Source organism: Lissotriton helveticus, chromosome 4_1, assembly GCF_964261635.1.
Source record: "Lissotriton helveticus chromosome 4_1, aLisHel1.1, whole genome shotgun sequence".
Taxonomy (NCBI): domain Eukaryota; kingdom Metazoa; phylum Chordata; class Amphibia; order Caudata; family Salamandridae; genus Lissotriton; species Lissotriton helveticus.
In genome coordinates, this window is record NC_136063.1 from 21,993,203 (window position 1) to 22,013,106 (window position 19,904).

General features: G+C 47.1%; 1 protein-coding gene across 1 annotated transcript in view; it reads left to right on the forward strand.

Moving 5' to 3' along the window:
- LOC144827827 (uncharacterized) overlaps positions 1-19,904 on the forward strand; it is a 162,624-nt gene that overhangs the window by 73,342 nt on the left and 69,378 nt on the right. Inside the window, exon 2 of the mRNA XM_078685992.1 lies at positions 5,619-5,741. Coding sequence (XP_078542118.1) covers positions 5,619-5,741 — 123 coding nt within the window. The remainder of the gene's footprint in view (positions 1-5,618; positions 5,742-19,904) is intronic.

A 19,904-nucleotide genomic window follows, 5' to 3' on the forward strand; every position in this document is an offset into this window, starting at 1 on the left:
AGGTAAAACAGATATTTTAACAATATGAATTTGTTTATGGAACATAAATGGTTTAGGTAAGAAGATAAAAATGCACAAATAGATTCATTAACAAGTCTTTATCAAATTATATTATTGCAGGACACTTGGTAAATGGAATATTTTATGCTACAAGGATATAAAGGATATTTTGCGCCTGCAATAAAACATCACACATTGTATGGGGGTCTAGCAACATTCGTACTGATTGACCTGGAAGTTGAACATGAGCGGCTAGACACAAATAATTCTAATTTTCAAGCGGTAAAGTTGAACTATCTAAGAAGTAATGAAAAAAACCAAATAATTCTAATATTAATTAATATATATATATGTATTTACCACCTAAACAGACTTCAAGGAAGGACATATGTGCTGCTCTTACTATCTTCCTATTGGACCAAGTAAGACCAGTCTGCAGATTTTTTCGATACAGGTGATTTCATATAGTCCCAAAATCACAAATGGTTAATCCCAGAACAAATACTTGATCCCGTAAAAAAACGTTAAACAAAATCTAATTGGGAGAAACTTTGTTATGGGCAAGGAAGCATTGGTACTGAGAATATTAAACGGTAGATTTGAATCATATATACCACCAGCTTGTTCATTTCACTCTCGACAGTTTAAATCGAGAATAGACTATACAATGGTTTCTATAAATATCTTTGATAAAATTTTTCTTATCAGGAAAAGAAAGTATTTGATACCGACCATAGCCAAAAAATAGTCCAAGTAAAATTGTCATGTTCGAAACATCAAAATTACTCAACAATGGAAAGACAGATCTGTACTACCAACTATAGAAAACTTACATGGAAAACAAATTATATGGATGGTATGAAGGAAAAGGCACAGAACTAATTAAAGATTGCTTTACTGATAACATTGCGTGGTCCGCAATTGAGCAATGGGAACATTTCACACGGAAAATAGTTAAACCGTATGACACCTCCTTTCGTGTCCAAAAAAAACAATTGGTTCAAATGGAAAAAAGGGAAACTAACACCAATTTCCCATATACAATAAAAAAAATCGGACCCGCAATAAACTCAGGAAACAGCTAAATAAGCATCCAAATAATGAAGATATACAAATAACACAAAAAATTTCAACAATAAATTGATGAAACTAATTTGTAACAAAAAAATAAAGTCCAGCAGGAATTGTGGACAAAAATCCTCTACGCCAGTAATCAATCAAATTCAAGGGAGTTCTGGAAAGTGATTAATGGACTAACTATCCTAAACCTAGTTACAGAACCAAATATTAAGGAAGCCAAAGCAATTAATATAGAAGACAAACAGACAATGATGGTAAAAACCAACCTAGAATGTGATGCAGAAATTTATATCACAGAAACCCAAATTGCCAAATTATTAAAGAAGCAAAAAAATGGAGCACCAGGACCTAACTGCATTCCCTTTTCTCTTTATAAGGAAGAACCTGACTTCTTGACTATATATTTAACAAAGGTATTTAACAAAGTCGTACAAACAGGGCAGATTCTGAAATCATGGAGGGGGTCTCTAATATTTCCTATCTTTAAGAAAGGAAATTAGCAATTACCGGAGAGCTATCATCTGATTACCCTCCAAGATACTGACGCAAAACTGTTTGCAGGGCTTTTACTATCGAGTTTGACAGACTGGGTAAAGAATAAAGAATATTGTCCCCGAACCAAACCGGGTTTATCAAAGGTCTAGGAACCTCCACAAACATACTGATCTTATCTGTAATAATGAAGAAGGCACTTTTAGCTAAACAGCCTTTGTATTTTTTTTTGTTGATTTTAAATCAGATTTAGATTGTGGGAACAGACTCCATCTGTGAACAAAACTTAAAGATCAAGGCATTACAAACTTACTACTTAAAATGATAGAATTACTGTACACTGATACTTGGATCAGGGTAAGAATTGGTGATGGCCGAACACTAACTAACAAAATACCTATGACGGGAGGACTTAAACAAGGGTTCGTCCTTGCCCACTGCTATTTAATTTATTTTTAGCAGATCTCTCTACCGCATTGAACGAGGTAAATGCGCATCTGCCTAGGTTAGCTAACAAACAAATATCTAATCTGTTGTACGCAGATTATGTAATACATTTAAGTCAGACTAAGGTTGGCTTACAAAGGGTAATTGATGGAATATCAATGTACACAAAAGAAAATTATATGGTGATAAATGAAACAAGGACCAAAGTAAAGGTAGTTACAAAAAATACAAGGCCTAAAAATAAATATAATTGGATGTTGGAAGGGACTCGATTAGAACAGGTTGATTCTTACCGGTGTCTTAAAGTAATATTTAACAATAGTGGAAATTATCTTTCTCAAAAAAAAAAAATCACAAGAAAATCCAATACTTCAGTTGCGGCATTTAGGATTATTCAGAAATCAATAAGTGACTTGTCTTATCGCCCTTTACTAAAGATTATTTTGGCATAAATATTACCAACCCTGACATATGGCTGTGAGGTATTAAATGGGAAAGATGCAGAGATTATTAGCAACGCAGTGTCAAAATCATATAAAATCTTATTCAGCCTGCCGAATAATGCCTCAAACGCGCCCCACCAGTGCAGGTGAGGCTGGAATTTGGTATAAATAATCAGCTATTTACGAGAAAAGGACACGCTCTTAAAGTGTAGAACCGAATAAAAAACTATCAAGAAAACCAAATGTCCCAGCTATTATGGCAAGAAGTCAAAGACAATATGAAGCTACTGGCCTGGTATTATCTAAATAAAGCGAAGGAAGAATTTGGTGTAATATCGATTTGGGAGAAAACTATTACTCAAGAAAGTTTAAAAAAACAATTAAGAGACTTATTAATCACCTGTCGCTGATAAGAGACATGTAAAAAGAAAACATACATGGCCAATCATAAATGGATTTATCAAAAAAGAAGTCCAAGAATACCTTGAAATACCATGGTCGCAGAAAAGCAAGTCTTAATCAGAGCACACTTTGGCTTATTGCCGGGTCTATGCCATTTACCCACATGGAAAAAGACTGAAGAGAACACTGAATGTAGGCTATGTAAATTTGGTCAAGAAACTATTATACATTTACTATGTTTTTACCCCGTATTAGAAATGGAAAGGAAATTTATCCTAAAGAGACTATTTAATGACCGTCGAATAAGGACATGCAGGCAAGCATTGATGTCTTGCCTAAATTCCAAAGATATATTTTTGATCTCTGCATTTGTAAAATTCTTGAGTGCTGTTGGAAAAAACTAGATGAGTGATATTGGAATTAATATTTTCACTGTATCTCAAAATATACAGTGTATTGTATTTTAGTAAGACATGATAGTAATTGTGTATATAGTGTTTTAAATCGTTTTATATTTGATGACATTTTAACTATTTTTATAAGATTTTAATTAATCAAACAAATAAAAAATAAACTTGAAACTCCGAAAAAAAAAATCTCATCCTGTCGCTCTCAACAGACTGCACTACAACAAAGTCCAACTTCCACAATTCTGGATGAAGGAAAACTGTCTAAAGTTCATCATAGAGAAGAGTGAAGTGTTATTCTTTGGCAACCATACACCTCCCCTTCAAAGCAAAAAGACTGCTATTCCAGGCTCTTATCCTATCACATCTTGATTACAGAAATTTACTTTAGTTTACAATCAGGAATTACATCTTAAAAGATGCTTTAATAAATACTCAAAGACCACCTTATGGATGATAGGTCTAACATCGCTGTTGAGTGAAAGCTCAGAGCTCTGACTCTCCATGGAGTAGCCATGCACGGTCCCATTTCATTCATTCATTCATATCTGCCACTTCAAATCAAACCTGGTCTAAGGAGCATTCTTAGACCAGATACATGGCTCACCGGTTGAAAGTCATAAGTCTTAACTAATGGCATGTTCTGGCATGGACATGGCACCATTCCCATTTCTACCTATACTGCTTATATCAGAGTCATCTAGGGTAAGCAAACATCCAGTCTACTTTTGAGGAGGTCTTAAAGTGCCCCTCTTTTCTAGCAGCTTACAGAGCTTACTATTACAGTGGGTTATTGTCACACCTCTGTGCTGGCTGTCCACTCCTCAGTGTTTCTCTGAAGTGGATAATGTGAAGAAGATATTAGATAACAAGGAACACTGAAGAGAATATATAGAAAATTTAAAATGTATGATAGAAGAGTGATACAGGTCTGTGTTATGCTTGGTGTCGGTATCTTCATTATACGTGTTGAATGAATTATCAAACGTTTGCCTCAGTATTCAAGTGGTTGTATTCCACTTTGCATATTTACTTATAAGTTAATAATGTATGAATGAGATAATGCACAAAATTCAATGAACATCTGCAACATATCAGGCAGGAATTAAAACACTTATGTGGATGAGGTATTTAGCGCACCCAGTAAACCTCCACCGGGTGAGGTATATTCTAGGTTGCGTAAATACCTCTCTCTATTCTTCTTCTTATTATTAAACAGCATTTGTTGAGGGCATAGCTACCCAAAGGCATCCCAGCGCTAGCAGCAAGACAGAGAGGAGCTAAGTGCTTTAAAGAGAAGCGTTGTGGAACAGCCATGTTTCAGGAGCATTCGAAAAGGCAGTTGGTGGGATTCTGACCGAAGATGTACAGGAAGAGTATTCGAGAGTCTGGCTATGTTGTATGTGAAGGACTTTCCTCCACATCTCAACCTTTTAACTTTGGGGTTCATGGCCAAATTTAAATTAGCTGAGTATAAACATTTCATGGGGTGATAGAAGGTGATGATAGATAAGTATTATATGACATTGAAAGCCAATGTAAGGTCTTTAAGGCTGGCTTAGCCAACTGAGTTTTGGACGTACCAAGTAGTAGCCGAGAGGCACAGTTCTGAACAACTTGAAGTCGCCTTATCTTTCAGTTAGCAGCTCTCAAATAAGTCCAGTCCAGTCCAGTCGAGAGAGTACTAAGGCCTGGACCATGGTTCTTCTTGCTCTCATGGGATTAGGGGTACTATTTTCTGCAGGAGTCTGAGAATGCGATAGCAGGCCCCTGCCAGTATCACAGTTTGGTAGTCAAATTTAAAAGATTTGTCCAGCCAAACACCTAGACTTTTGATTTTAGTATTGGGAGTAGGATTGGCCCTGGCAATGTGGGAAGCATGTTGATGCAGTTTTTACCACTACTAATCAAATTCTTCATGTTTTGCTTATTCTCATGGAATTTTCCCTGATAAATTACAGCTTTATTGACCATTCAAAATGTTTAAACGGAAAACTGTCAGAGATGAGGATATTATCCTATGCAGCCAATTCCGTCCCTGGGTCAATACCCTAAGCAGAAAATTAACGTTACTCAGAATTATGGTTCTTGCACACATTATTATTTTTAAAGAAACTAGAATTCAGCCCTGCACTTACAGTTGTGGCTTCAGTACAATTTGGTATGAAAAAAATTCACATTACATCATATAATAGGATTTTTTTAGTACATCTCTAAGTGCATCCGTTCACAAGGCAGTCACAAATGAAAAGTTCAACCACATTATGTGTTTTCCTGTGTACAGAACTCGGGTATCCTGTGCCCCTCCTCTTCTGTGACAGTATAAATGACATGTCCTGAGCATGAGACGTACAAAGGACTCAGGAAGGTGATCAGGCACAGAGACTACATCACCCCACTCCTTACTCTCCTAGCACCATGAGGGCCATCCTTGCAGCTGTCGTCATGGTCCAGGCACTGATAACTGGAGGTAAGATGGTCATAACCTTCTGTATTCTTGAAGTGTGTCAACGCGCAAAGGTGCACATTGATACGAAGAAGGTAGTGTTCAGGATAGGGCTTACCTCTCTCCAGAAATCTGCTGTAAAGTGACATGGTTCAAGCTAACTCTTACTACTATCACATTATTGCCATTTCCTCTCCCCCTGTATTCGTCTTCTTTAGCTCAGTTTTAAAAACTCTTTAATTGCAATGGATGTCCCCAAACTTAAATCTTTGTGTTCTCTAGGCTTACTCTTGATGCACTCTGGAGTAGGCTATGACACAACCTTGTCTCAGTGACTTGTAGTCCTCTAAGGATGTCACAAGTTACAGAGGTTCTGCGAAGTTACACCTTGCTCAGATTTTGAGTTGCAGTAACTGTACCCAGGGACTATTCCTGTATCTCTCTGTGACATCAGAGTCCAGTGACCTCATAGAAACTAAGCACTGTTTGTTAATGAATGTAAATCTTCATTAACACAATTTGGATTGTGTTTTCAATAATGATCCTAAACATTGCAATAGGTGCAATGGAAGAATGATCACAATCCCCTTTAGGGTACCTGTTGTCATGGTCACCATTAGATGATCACTAACACAGTTTTGCATGAAAGTTGACTGTAAGATGGAGTATGGCTGCTGCCAGCAGAGAAGCAACAGATTATGTAGTTTCACAACAACTTATTCCTTCCTCATGCTCTTTTGTCCCCAGTGTATGACAGACAAAAATACACAAGGGTTCCTCCAGTCGGCCATTGCTGATAACGTTGAATAGAAAAGAATTACAATTGCTTTTCCACACAGTACTTGCATCAGTTTGACTCAGTTTGTTTCCTGTGAAATAAATCATTTGTCTCAATTAGCCCAGGAGTGAGTTGGTGAAATTGTGTTCCTGAGTTTGGATCTTCAAATAACAAAGCTACTCGCTACGATGGCCCAGTCACTGTCATGAAGTTTGAAACATAAATTGTTCCAAAACCCAGAATTATACATTATTGGACTGTTTTATGCTTGTTGGCTATTGAGCTGATGCCTAACGAGGTATCTTGTGCTCTATCTTTTTTGCATATATAGGGCCTCATGTATGAAAAGTGTTGCATCGCTGGGGGAAACAGAGATGAAACACTTTTCAGTGTATCCTCCTTGCGACACCATGGATGAGCCGTATTTACTGTACGGCGCACCATGTAGCAACGATTGACAGATGCGTCAGGAATCCTGACCTATCTGTCGGCTCAAAACCCACATTATGCTGGAGTTGTGCTGTGAGGCAGAAATAAGGGTTTGATGCAGTGGCGTCCTAGAAGTGCTGCAGTGAAATGTCACTTCTACTAGGCTTTCTTGAGTTTGAACGCCCACCATGCATACATTATACCTGACACAGGTATAATGTATCCAGGGGTTTTCAAAGTGACACATCTGCACTTTGTAAATATGGCGCAACATGGCACAATATTAACAATACCACAGCATCAAAAAAAAGTAATGCAACAGCGGTTCCAAAGAGTTGCATACGTGTTGCAAAGACAAATAAATAAGCCCTTTACGTTGTTCATGTCCTGGGACTCGTTTTTATGAATTAAATAAGGATTTTTTTTTTAGCTCTTTGTAAGTTTTATCTGTGTGACTCTTTTGTGGATAGTATTGAGCCAAATAAAGATGTATTGATAGATTGCAAAAAGTATAAGGCTGGTGTCCAAACTCAACTTCAAAGTGTATATGAAAACTATTAAAAGCCAGACATACTCACACTTTTACCATCCAAGGCAACTTTGTTTGTTAAACCAGAACTTGGCTGGACTGTGACCAGACAAGACGGGGAAATCTGATCCATGAGGGAGAGATCCCCGAGGGGGACCGTCTCCGGCGATCGTACAGACAAGTACCCTCCCTCCCCACAAACAGGCACCACACCAAGTCGAGTTCAAGGCTTTATATAAGGTTCTTAAGGCAAGGATATCAGCGATACAGGATAACTTGGACCCGGGGGTCCTCTCACTTCTAGTCTCTGTAGGGAAAGGGGGTAGCGGGACAGTCTTGGTACCGGATCGGTACAGGTAGTGGTAAAAGGCGAGCTCACAATCCTCGAGCTGGAGGGTCTGTGGATCGGGCCGCGGCAGCGCCAGCAGGCCAAGGTGATAGTCTCATAAAGCAGAGGGCCGCGGCAGCGCCAGCAGGCCAAGTCGATGGTTTCACGAGGCAGAGGGCCGCGGCAGCGCCAGCAGGCCAAGACGATGGTTTCACGAGGCAGAGGGCCGCGGCAGCGCCAGCAGGCCAAGACGATGGTTTCACGAGGCAGAGGGCCGCGGCAGCGCCAGCAGGCCAAGACGATGGTTTCACGAGGCAGAGGGCCGCGGCAGCGCCAGCAGGCCAAGACGATGGTTTCACGAGGCAGAGGGCCGCGGCAGCGCCAGCAGGCCAAGATGATGGTTTCACGAGGCAGAGGGCCGCGGCAGCGCCAGCAGGCCAAGACGATGGTTTCACGAGGCAGAGGGCCGCGGCAGCGCCAGCAGGCCAAGACGATGGTTTCACGAGGCAGAGGGCCGCGGCAGCGCCAGCAGGCCAAGTCACGGATGAGTTCTTCTCGGGTCTCTCGACTCCAGGATACAACTGCCTTCCTGGTCTGGCCCTGCCCCAGTTATAGGTCTGGTCCCCTTTGATGTCCGGACCCTCGCGCCTGGGGGCCGGGAGGTCCGGGATGAGGGAGTCCAGACACCCAGCAGGGGGGTGGAGCCAGCGCCCAGGCGGCCTGGGGTGATCGACACCTGGCGGAGGAGAGCCGTTGACGATTCCTTCTCCCATTGACTCGCCAAGTGATCACTCTGCCTCCTGGGAGGATGGTGGGGCCTCGATGTCGGGACCGGCCGGGCCCGGGGTTAGGGTCGAGTTGAGGCCACGCGGCCTCGTGCTGCAGTGCCCCAAGATGGCGGCCGGGTCGATGTCGTGGGGTAGATGGTGACCCGGGCCAGCTGGGTCCGGAGCTGGTGTCTTGTAGTGGAGGGATTGCAGGGTACTTCGGGTGGTCGTTTGTGGACTCTGGCTGGGGATGCAGGGAGAGCCAGGGTCCTGGTCCCATTGCGGGGAGGGGGGACAGCTCGAACATGCGGCCTGTCCAACATGCGTCCCCCCCAGCTGAAGGCGGGGAGAGTCAGCCATCTTCCTGGGGACTCTCCTCGCTGAGGCGGAAAAAGCGTGACAGGCCGTCGGCGTTGGCGTGGTCCTGGCCTGGACGATGTTCCACCGTGAAGTCCATCCCCTGCAGGGAGATGGACCAGCGCAACAGCTTCGGGTTCTCCCCCCGCATTTGCATCAGCCATTGCAGGGGTCGGTGGTCTGTTTGCACCCGGAAGTGGGTGCCGAAGAGGTATGGCCGGAGCTTCTTGAGTGCCCAGACTACGGCGAAGGCCTCCCTCTCAATGGTGCTCCAGCGCTGTTCTCGGGGCAAGAGGCGTCTGCTGATGAAGACCACCGGATGGTCGACCCCTTCGGTGTTGAGTTGGGAGAGGACGGCCCCCACACCATGATCGGAGGCGTCCGTCTGCACAATGAATTCCCGGCTGTAGTCGGGAGCCTGGAGCACGGGGGCCGTGCACATGGCGGTCTTTAGCTTCTCGAAGGCTGATTGGCAGTCCGGGGTCCAGTTGACGGTTTTGGGGCTCTTTTTGGAGGTGAGCTCTGTGAGGGGCCCCACGATGCTGCCATAGTCCTTCACGAACCGCCGGTAGTATCCGGTGAGCCCCAGGAAGGCCCGGACCTCCGTTTGGCTCGTAGGGGGTTGCCAGGCCTGGATGGCAGCAATCTTGAGTTGGAGAGGGGCCACCAGCCCGCTTCCCACTTGGTGTCCCAGGTAGGTCACGGACCCTTGGCCAACTTGGCACTTGCTGGCCTTGATGGTGAGCCCGGCTTGCTGGAGGGCGTGTAGAACCTCCCGCAGGTGGCGGAGGTGGTCGGTCCACTGGTGGCTGTACACAGCAATGTCGTCCAGGTAGGCGGCGCTGAAGTCTTCCAGGCCCGCCAGTACCTGGTTTACCAGCCGTTGGAACGTTGCCGGGGCGTTTTTCATGCCGAAGGGCATGACTTTAAAGTGGTAGTGCCCGTCTGGGGTAGAGAAGGCGGATCGTTCTTGGGCCCTAGGGGTGAGGCCGATCTGCCAGTAGCCCGCTGTTAGGTCGAAGATGCTCAGGTAGCGGGCGGCCCCCATCCGGTCAATTAGCTCGTCTGCCCGGGGGATGGGATGAGCGTCGGTCCGGGTAACTGTATTCAGCCCTCGATAGTCCACGCAGAACCGGAGCTCAGGGGCAACGCCCGGGGCAGCTGCCTTGGGAACCAGGACGACTGGGCTCGCCCAGGGACTGTCTGAGGGTTCGATCACTCCTAGGGTCAGCATCTTGGACACCTCGGTCTGGATGCAGGCTCGTACCCGGTCTGGTACGCGGTATGCTCGGTGTCGAATAGGAGTGCTGTCCCCGGTGTCCACATCGTGGAGGCACCAGGGGGTGACTCCGGGGGTGAGGGAGAACAGGGAGGCGAACTGCCTCAGGAGCGTTTGGCAGTCTTGGCGTTGCTCCGGGGACAGGGCCTCGGAGAGCTGGACCCCTTCCACTGAGCCATCCTGCTCGAGGGCCCTCAGTAAGTCCGGAAGGGGTTCGGAGTCTTCTTCTGTCCCAGTATCGGTAGCCATCAGGAGGCTGAGTTCGGATCGCACAAAATGGGGTTTGAGCCTGTTGGCATGGAGGACCCGTAGGGGGTTCCGGGCAGTCTCCATGTCGATTAAATAGGTGACGGGCCCCTTGCGTTCGATTACCTTGAAGGGCCCGGACCATCTGTCTTGGAGGGCACAGGGCTCAACCGGGGACATCACCCAGACCTGTTGTCCAGGTTCGAACTCAATGGAGGACGTGTGCTGATCGTACCACCTCTTCATGTCCTCCTGACTGGCCTCGAGGTTGGCTTTGGCGGTGTCTCGGAACCGCCGGGTCTGGTTGCGGAGAGCCAGGAGATACCGGTAGATGTCCGGGGGAGTTTTCTGGGGAGGCTGCTCCCAACCTTCCTTGACTAGGCTGAGGGGGCCCCGGACGGGGTGCCCGTACAGTAGTTCAAAGGGGCTGAAGCCGAGGGACTTCTGCGGGACCTCCCGATAGGCAAACAGGAGGCATGGAAGCAGTACGTCCCACTGGCGTCGAAGGGGTTCTTCTAGACCCATAATCATCCCCTTGAGGGTGCGGTTGAATCTCTCGACCAGTCCGTTTCCTTGCGGGTGATAGGGGGTCGTGAATTTGTAGGTGACCCCGCATTGCTGCCAGAGGGACTTCATATATCTGGAGATAAAGTTCGTGCCCCTGTCACTGACGACCTCCCGGGGGAACCCCACCCGGGAGAAGATCCCCATCAGGGCCCGGCCCACCACGGGGGCCGTCACAGTCCGAAGAGGGATGGCCTCGGGATAGCGGGTGGCGTGGTCTACAAGGACCAGGATGAACCGGTGTCCTTGGGCTGTTCGAGGGTCGAGGGGCCCCACAATGTCTATTCCCACTCGTTCAAACGGGGTGGTGACGACAGGAAAGGGTTGTAATGGTGCTTTGATTTTTCGGCCACTTTTTCCGCTGGCCTGGCAGGTGGGGCAGGCCTTGCAGTGGTTGGTGACATCCTTCCGCATGTGGGGCCAGAAAAAATGGGTCACCAGGCGGTCGTAGGTTTTATCCTGCCCCAGGTGTCCGGCAAGGGGGACATCATGGGCTAAGTTCAGGAGGAAGTCTCGGAAGCGAAGGGGCACCACCAGCACCCGACTGGCCCCTAGTTCTGCAATTTTCTGCTCGCTGTAGAGCAGGTCTTGGTCCCAGTAGATCCAGTGGGCCCCCGAGGTATCCCCGGTGCTCTGGGCCAGGGCTTGCTGCCGGAGTCCTTCGAGAGAAGGACAGGTTTTTTGCTCGGCCCGGAATTGTTCCTGCGTGGGGCCTCCCTCCTGCCGCCATTGTGCCAGGTCAGGGACGTCCCGAAGCTGGTCGGGTCCTTCTTCGGTTTGGGTCAAGGGAATGGCTTCTGGGGCGGCCTCCTCTGGGATGAGCGCGGGAGGAGGTTCTGGCCACTCGGGCTCTTCTGGGCTGGGGACCGCGCGGGCGGTCATGGACCGGGTCGTGACGCAGACCCATTCGGGGAGGCCAAGCATCCCCAGGTGCTCCCTCCGTTCGACAGCTGCCCAGGGAGAGCTTTCAAGGTCGTTTCCTAGGAGGCAGTCCACGGGGGCATCATCGCGGACAGTTACTTTTAACATCCCTGTTACTCCTCCCCACTCGAAGGGGACGCAGGCCATGTGGCATAGGCTTTCGGAGTTGTCGGCTGATCGAACAGGGCAAAGAATGTTCGGCAAGATTTGGTCTGGAGTGACGAGGTGGCGTCGGACCGCCGTTACACTGGCCCCGGTGTCGCGGAGGGCTTCCGCCCGGCGACCATTGATGTTAACCCATTGACCGTACTTCTGTGTGTTGGCGGGAAGGGGGGCCCGCGGAATCATGTCTCTCTCCCCTAAGCAGACCAGTGCCATGGCGGCGGGTGCCCATTCCGAGGGATCGGTCTCGTACTCCTCTTGGTCTTCCGGGATTATTTCTTCCCCTAGGGCCGCCGCTGCAACTTGGCGGGGAGTCGTGTTCGGATTCTTTGGGCAGTTGGGATCACTGGCGTAGTGGCCGGGTCGCTGGCACCTGTGGCACGTAATGTTGGCCCGGAAACCGGCCCGGACGGCAGGGCTTCCCCGGCCAACCGGGGTCGAGGGGTTTCTGGGGGGTGACGAGGGGCCGGTGTCTCTCCCCCGACCCTGACTTCCTCCTCCCCCTCGGGGGCGATACGATCTGGATACTTCGCTGGGTGCGCTCCGGCCAACTCGGGTGCTTTCCCACCGGTCGGCTTCGGCGGCGAGTTGTCGAGGGTCGGTTAGCTTGCTGTCCAGGAGGTGTTGCCGGAGCTCCACGAAGCAGTTGTTCGACAGGTGTTCCCATACGATAAGGTCAAAGAGTTGTTCGTAGGTGGTTACTTTGTTGCCCTTGATCCACCCCTCGAAGGCTCGGCTAAAAAAGTTCACGTACTCCACCCAAGTTGTACCCGGAATCCGTTTGCAGTCGCGGAACCGTTGGCGGTACATCTCAGGTGTGAGCCCGTATCGAGTGAGGAGGGCGGCCTTCATGTGGTCGTAGGAGGTCATTAGCTGGTCCGGGAGTTGCAGCAGGGCGTCCCGCCCTTCGTTGACAAACCTCCCCCATAATCCGGCTCCCCAATCGCTTCGGGGAATCCGGTGGGAGGTCATTGCCACCTCATAGGCTTTAAACCACTGCTGGATATCATCGTTCTTGTGGTATTCCCGGATGACATCTTTGGGGATGTGAACCTTGGGCTCGGTCGAGGCAGACGGGGTCGGTCGTTCGGGGAGCCCGAGGTCTTTATTCTGTTTCTGAATCTCCAGTGCTTTGAGATTGCGCTCATGTTCGTACTCTAGTCTCTTTTCCTCTAGCTCCCTCTGTCTTTGCTTGTCTTCCCGCTCTTCCCTGAGCCGTAAGTGTTCCAGGGTTATTTTTTGTTCTGCCAGCTTGAGTTCCCCATCCAAGCGAAGTCGGGCAAGTTCTAATTCGTGGAGTCTGGTTTTTTCTCTTTCTCGGATCTCTTCCAGGGAGAGATCCGCTCTTTCTTTAGTTGGTGCGGGGCTCGTTTCGGTTGTTTGTGTTCGGGGTACGGCCGTACCCGTTTCTGCCCAAGCTTCTAGGGCTCGTTTGAAGTCTTCCTTTGTGCTAAGACCTGTGGTTGGAAGTCCAAGTTCTATGCAATATTGCTTCAGTTCCCGGTGGTTGTAGTCTTCCAATTTTTCCATCTGAAATTTTTCCGTTGTTCCGCTCTCTATTGACATGGTTGTTGTGTGTGGTGGGGCGAGTGACTTTCTGTACGATTATGCGTAGGTTCGGATCCCGTCGCTGGCCACCAATGTTAGACGGGGACCCTGAGGGTCGGCCGGATACCGAGGGAGAGATCCCCGAGGGGGACCGTCTCCGGCGATCGTACAGACAAGTACCCTCCCTCCCCACAAACAGGCACCACACCAAGTCGAGTTCAAGGCTTTATATAAGGTTCTTAAGGCAAGGATATCAGCGATACAGGATAACTTGGACCCGGGGGTCCTCTCACTTCTAGTCTCTGTAGGGAAAGGGGGTAGCGGGACAGTCTTGGTACCGGATCGGTACAGGTAGTGGTAAAAGGCGAGCTCACAATCCTCGAGCTGGAGGGTCTGTGGATCGGGCCGCGGCAGCGCCAGCAGGCCAAGGTGATAGTCTCATAAAGCAGAGGGCCGCGGCAGCGCCAGCAGGCCAAGTCGATGGTTTCACGAGGCAGAGGGCCGCGGCAGCGCCAGCAGGCCAAGACGATGGTTTCACGAGGCAGAGGGCCGCGGCAGCGCCAGCAGGCCAAGACGATGGTTTCACGAGGCAGAGAGCCGCGGCAGCGCCAGCAGGCCAAGACGATGGTTTCACGAGGCAGAGGGCCGCGGCAGCGCCAGCAGGCCAAGACGATGGTTTCACGAGGCAGAGGGCCGCGGCAGCGCCAGCAGGCCAAGTCACGGATGAGTTCTTCTCGGGTCTCTCGACTCCAGGATACAACTGCCTTCCTGGTCTGGCCCTGCCCCAGTTATAGGTCTGGTCCCCTTTGATGTCCGGACCCTCGCGCCTGGGGGCCGGGAGGTCCGGGATGAGGGAGTCCAGACACCCAGCAGGGGGGTGGAGCCAGCGCCCAGGCGGCCTGGGGTGATCGACACCTGGCGGAGGAGAGCCGTTGACGATTCCTTCTCCCATTGACTCGCCAAGTGATCACTCTGCCTCCTGGGAGGATGGTGGGGCCTCGATGTCGGGACCGGCCGGGCCCGGGGTTAGGGTCGAGTTGAGGCCACGCGGCCTCGTGCTGCAGTGCCCCAAGATGGCGGCCGGGTCGATGTCGTGGGGTAGATGGTGACCCGGGCCAGCTGGGTCCGGAGCTGGTGTCTTGTAGTGGAGGGATTGCAGGGTACTTCGGGTGGTCGTTTGTGGACTCTGGCTGGGGATGCAGGGAGAGCCAGGGTCCTGGTCCCATTGCGGGGAGGGGGGACAGCTCGAACATGCGGCCTGTCCAACAATAGGGCTTACCTCTCTCCAGAAATCTGCTGTAAAGTGACATGGTTCAAGCTAACTCTTACTACTATCACATTATTGCCATTTCCTCTCCCCCTGTATTCGTCTTCTTTAGCTCAGTTTTAAAAACTCTTTAATTGCAATGGATGTCCCCAAACTTAAATCTTTGTGTTCTCTAGGCTTACTCTTGATGCACTCTGGAGTAGGCTATGACACAACCTTGTCTCAGTGACTTGTAGTCCTCTAAGGATGTCACAAGTTACAGAGGTTCTGCGAAGTTACACCTTGGTCAGATTTTGAGTTGCAGTAACTGTACCCAGGGACTATTCCTGTATCTCTCTGTGACATCAGAGTCCAGTGACCTCATAGAAACTAAGCACTGTTTGTTAATGAATGTAAATCTTCATTAACACAATTTGGATTGTGTTTTCAATAATGATCCTAAACATTGCAATAGGTGCAATGGAAGAATGATCACAATCCCCTTTAGGGTACCTGTTGTCATGGTCACCATTAGATGATCACTAACACAGTTTTGCATGAAAGTTGACTGTAAGATGGAGTATGGCTGCTGCCAGCAGAGAAGCAACAGATTATGTAGTTTCACAACAACTTATTCCTTCCTCATGCTCTTTTGTCCCCAGTGTATGACAGACAAAAATACACAAGGGTTCCTCCAGTCGGCCATTGCTGATAACGTTGAATGGAAAAGAATTACAATTGCTTTTCCACACAGTACTTGCATCAGTTTGACTCAGTTTGTTTCCTGTGAAATAAATCATTTTGTCTCAATTAGCCCAGGAGTGAGTTGGTGAAATTGTGTTCCTGAGTTTGGATCTTCAAATAACAAAGCTACTCGCTACGATGGCCCAGTCACTGTCATGAAGTTTGAAACATAAATTGTTCCAAAACCCAGAATTATACATTATTGGACTGTTTTATGCTTGTTGGCTATTGAGCTGATGCCTAACGAGGTATCTTGTGCTCTATCTTTTTTGCATATATAGGGCCTCATGTATGAAAAGTGTTGCATCGCTGGGGGAAACAGAGATGAAACACTTTTCAGTGTATCCTCCTTGCGACACCATGGATGAGCCATATTTACTGTACGGCGCACCATGTAGCAACGATTGACAGATGCGTCAGGAATCCTGACCTATCTGTTGGCTCAAAACCCACATTATGCTGGAGTTGTGCTGTGAGGCAGAAATAAGGGTTTGATGCAGTGGCGTCCTAGAAGTGCTGCAGTGAAATGTCACTTCTACTAGGCTTTCTTGAGTTTGAACGCCCACCATGCATACATTATACCTGACACAGGTATAATGTATCCAGGGGTTTTCAAAGTGACACATCTGCACTTTGTAAATATGGCGCAACATGGCACAATATTAACAATACCACAGCATCAAAAAAAAGTAATGCAACAGCGGTTCCAAAGAGTTGCATACGTGTTGCAAAGACAAATAAATAAGCCCTTTACGTTGTTCATGTCCTGGGACTCGTTTTTATGAATTTAATAAGGAATGTTTTTTTAGCTCTTTGTAAGTTTTATCTGTGTGACTCTTTTGTGGATAGTATTGAGCCAAATAAAGATTTATTGATAGATTGCAAAAAGTATAAGGCTGGTGTCCAAACTCAACTTCAAAGTGTATATGAAAACTATTCAAAGCCAGACATACTCACACTTTTACCATCCAAGGCAACTTTGTTTGTTAAACCAGAACTTGGCTGGACCGTGACCAGACAAGACGGGGAAATCTGATCCATGCAGCACTACAGCTGAGCTTTGCAGACTGTAATGTTGCAAAATGGCGGCATCTATAGATACACTATGACTAGTCCATTCATTGTTCTATACTGGATTACCTGTCTGCTGCAAATTCACTTTTATGGGACATTTTATCAAAATGTAACAAATAAAAACCTTACTCAAGATTTTATTTTGAAAACAGTTTTGGCATCCTTTCACCAGAAGACATATACCTCTAACAGCAAGTTACTGTTGTCAGATGTTTTACCAACATATCAACCAGTTTACTTAGAAAAGTAGGATCATAAACTAGATTTGGTTTATTGCTGATTAAGTACAGAATGTGCAACTGTTGATTGATCAGCAGGTCTGACCCACAGAAGAGGTCTGAAGTTCTGTCGTGATCCTGTGTCTTACAGGACAGGACTGGCTACCGGGTGCTTCAGTGGGCTAGCAGGGTGGGGGCTGCTTTCACTGCTGTGGGGGCAGGTTTACTAGCTGGGGTTCTGCGGGCCATGTCCCTCTTGCAAAGATTTTAAATAAACAATGCAACAACAAATAGTTTTAAAGTGTGTTTTCCTTTGTTTATTTAGAATGAAACGCCCAGTAGCCAGTCCAGTTGTGGCGTCTTCCACAGCAGAGACGCCGTTCATTTCAGCATGGAAACATGGGTTATGGAACATGCAGCAAGGGGTGAACTGTTATTCCATCAAATGTATGTTCATAGCCTGTTCTTCTGTTCTGTATATTTGTCATGAAGTCATGATAAGAACAAGAACAAACCTCTCACAAGTATACAATCACAAAATCTGAAAAATCTCTTTCATTGACTATTTATATTAACATTGTCCCAGACCAAAGCAAATTATGTCAGCATATTTTATTTTTTATTTTTCCAAAACGTTTGAGCATAAGCAGCATGACAAAAACACATGATCATAATACTTATTCTATATGTACAGTCTTTACAACAAATATTATCATACTATGTACAGTAGCCCCCCAAAAAAATATCAACACAAAATCATTCATACATATCATCAAACAAAACAACCAAACATTCATCAAAGAATCACAAATACCACCAATACACCCCAATAACACTAAAGCAATAAAGACAATACCTAACAATAAATAATTACATAAAAAATATACACAAAACAGCAGCACAACACAAATAGAGCGCCGACGCGATCCATTTCTTGTGGGCATAAATTGTCCTTTTACATTTTAATCAGATTCTTCAAATCCAAATGAATACATGATAACTTGGGGGCTCAATCTTGAGTCTGTAACTGGACTGACAAAAATAGTCCAATGTTCAAATTATGTCCAAAGAAATATAGACGCTGTAGGCTGGTAAATCCCAGACCATACCAAATGAAATACCGGCTTCCAGGAAACGACATCATGGTCAGAATAAGACCAATGGATATCTGGGTGACGGTCTGCTCTCTCAGCGTAATGTGCCGGTGGAATGAATGTCCCAGCAATTAAAACGGACACCAGAAACTGTTCTAAACAAAATGAAAGGTTGGAATGTAGCGATGCAAGCATAAACAAGGCAGCCAATTAAAACCTTGCAGCTCCCAGTTCGAATGTCCCGGAAGACAACACTGGCACTTATACAGGGAAGTAAGGCATAAATGCTTCCTGCAAAGTCCTCCCTGAAGTAGATGCGGGTACTAGATTTCTCACGCAGTTCGTCGTCTGAATCCTCGTCCCCAGTGGCGACACGAATATAGTCATGATAATCCAGAATATGCAAACACAATCACTTATTGTTTAGTTCAGAAATCATTCTAAGCTATCATAAACACTATATCTGTGCCTCTTTATAATTCTATTATTTCATTTATTTTATTCATTTGCTTTTCAGGCTCTTTCTTTTTATTTTGGTAGAACGTTTGAGGTTCTTAAACACATGCAGCCCAAAGTACTAAAGTGGGTGGGGGGGTAGATCATATCAAAGGGCGGGCAGAAATTCTCTCCGCCTGCAGAGTTTTGCCCTCTCTGCATTACACTTGTGATTCAGAGTTGTGGCACAGTTTTTTTTCACGTGCATTTCGCCAATTTAAAATTGTCTAGTGCGAACGAGACTTTGTGTCCCCTAGCGTGATTTTCTGAGGCTTAAACACCACCTGTCGAGAATTTCTTAAAGTTGGGAGTCGCTGTAGGTCGCAACCGTTGGTGTTGAGAAAGCTGCCTCTCGAGTAGAAAATCTACTTGAGCAGCAGAAAGAAGCAGCACCCTCTGGTGGACAGTGTGGTGGGATTCACGCAAAAACGGGTGTCCGCGCCTTGGTACTCACCAGAGTTAAAATCCGCTAAAATTATCTGCAGGCAGAAAGAGTGGATCTGGAGATTGAACTATGATCCAGATCATAGAAAAAATGATTGCGCTGCACTAGAGGATTATAGGAGCTTAATTATACAGGCAAAATCCTCCTACTATTCCAGGAAGATACAGGACGCCGTCCATTCAAGTAGAGAGCTATTCTCCACAGTCAATACTTTATTGAGTTGCCCCCGAAGTGAGAGTTTTCAACCCGACAGGGCATTCATTGACAAAATGGCGACCTACTTTCAGAATAAGGTGCTAGCTGTTTATAATGATCTATCCACATGAGCAGATAAGATACTGCCAGAGCAAAGCAGGAGCGATGGTGTATGTAAAGCACAAGGTGCTTTCCCATCGTTTTCCCCGTTGGATGCCAACATGCTGGCCGATTCACTGATGAACACCAAGTCAGGCTCTCCAATGGATCCCTGTCCACCTTTTGTGCTTCACTTGGCACCGGCAGAATCAAGTGCTCTACTACTGCCGGTTTTGAATCAGGTCCTGAGATCGGGAGTTTTTCCACTAACCTGGAAAAAGGCCTGTATTCGGTCTTTGTTGAAGAACCCCAAGCTAGACCCCTCAGTCGAGAAGAGCTACCGTCCCATTTCCTGCCTGCCGCTGCCAGCCAAGCTAGTGGAAAAAGCCATGAACGTGGAATTATCCGCACATCTACAGACATGGCATATTCTTGATAGCACCCAACATGGCTTCAGGGCAAATTATTCCACGGAATCTGCCCTGCTGATGGCAGCGGAAGAAATCCGGATGGGAATGGATGAGGGAGGCAGGGTCACGTTGATTTTATTGGATCTAACGGCGGCCTTTGACACCGTAAACCATGAGGTACTTATCCAACGGCTGCAGGATATTGGTGTCAAGGGACTAGCATTGGATCTCCTCTCCTCCTTTCTGTCGGACAGGGAGC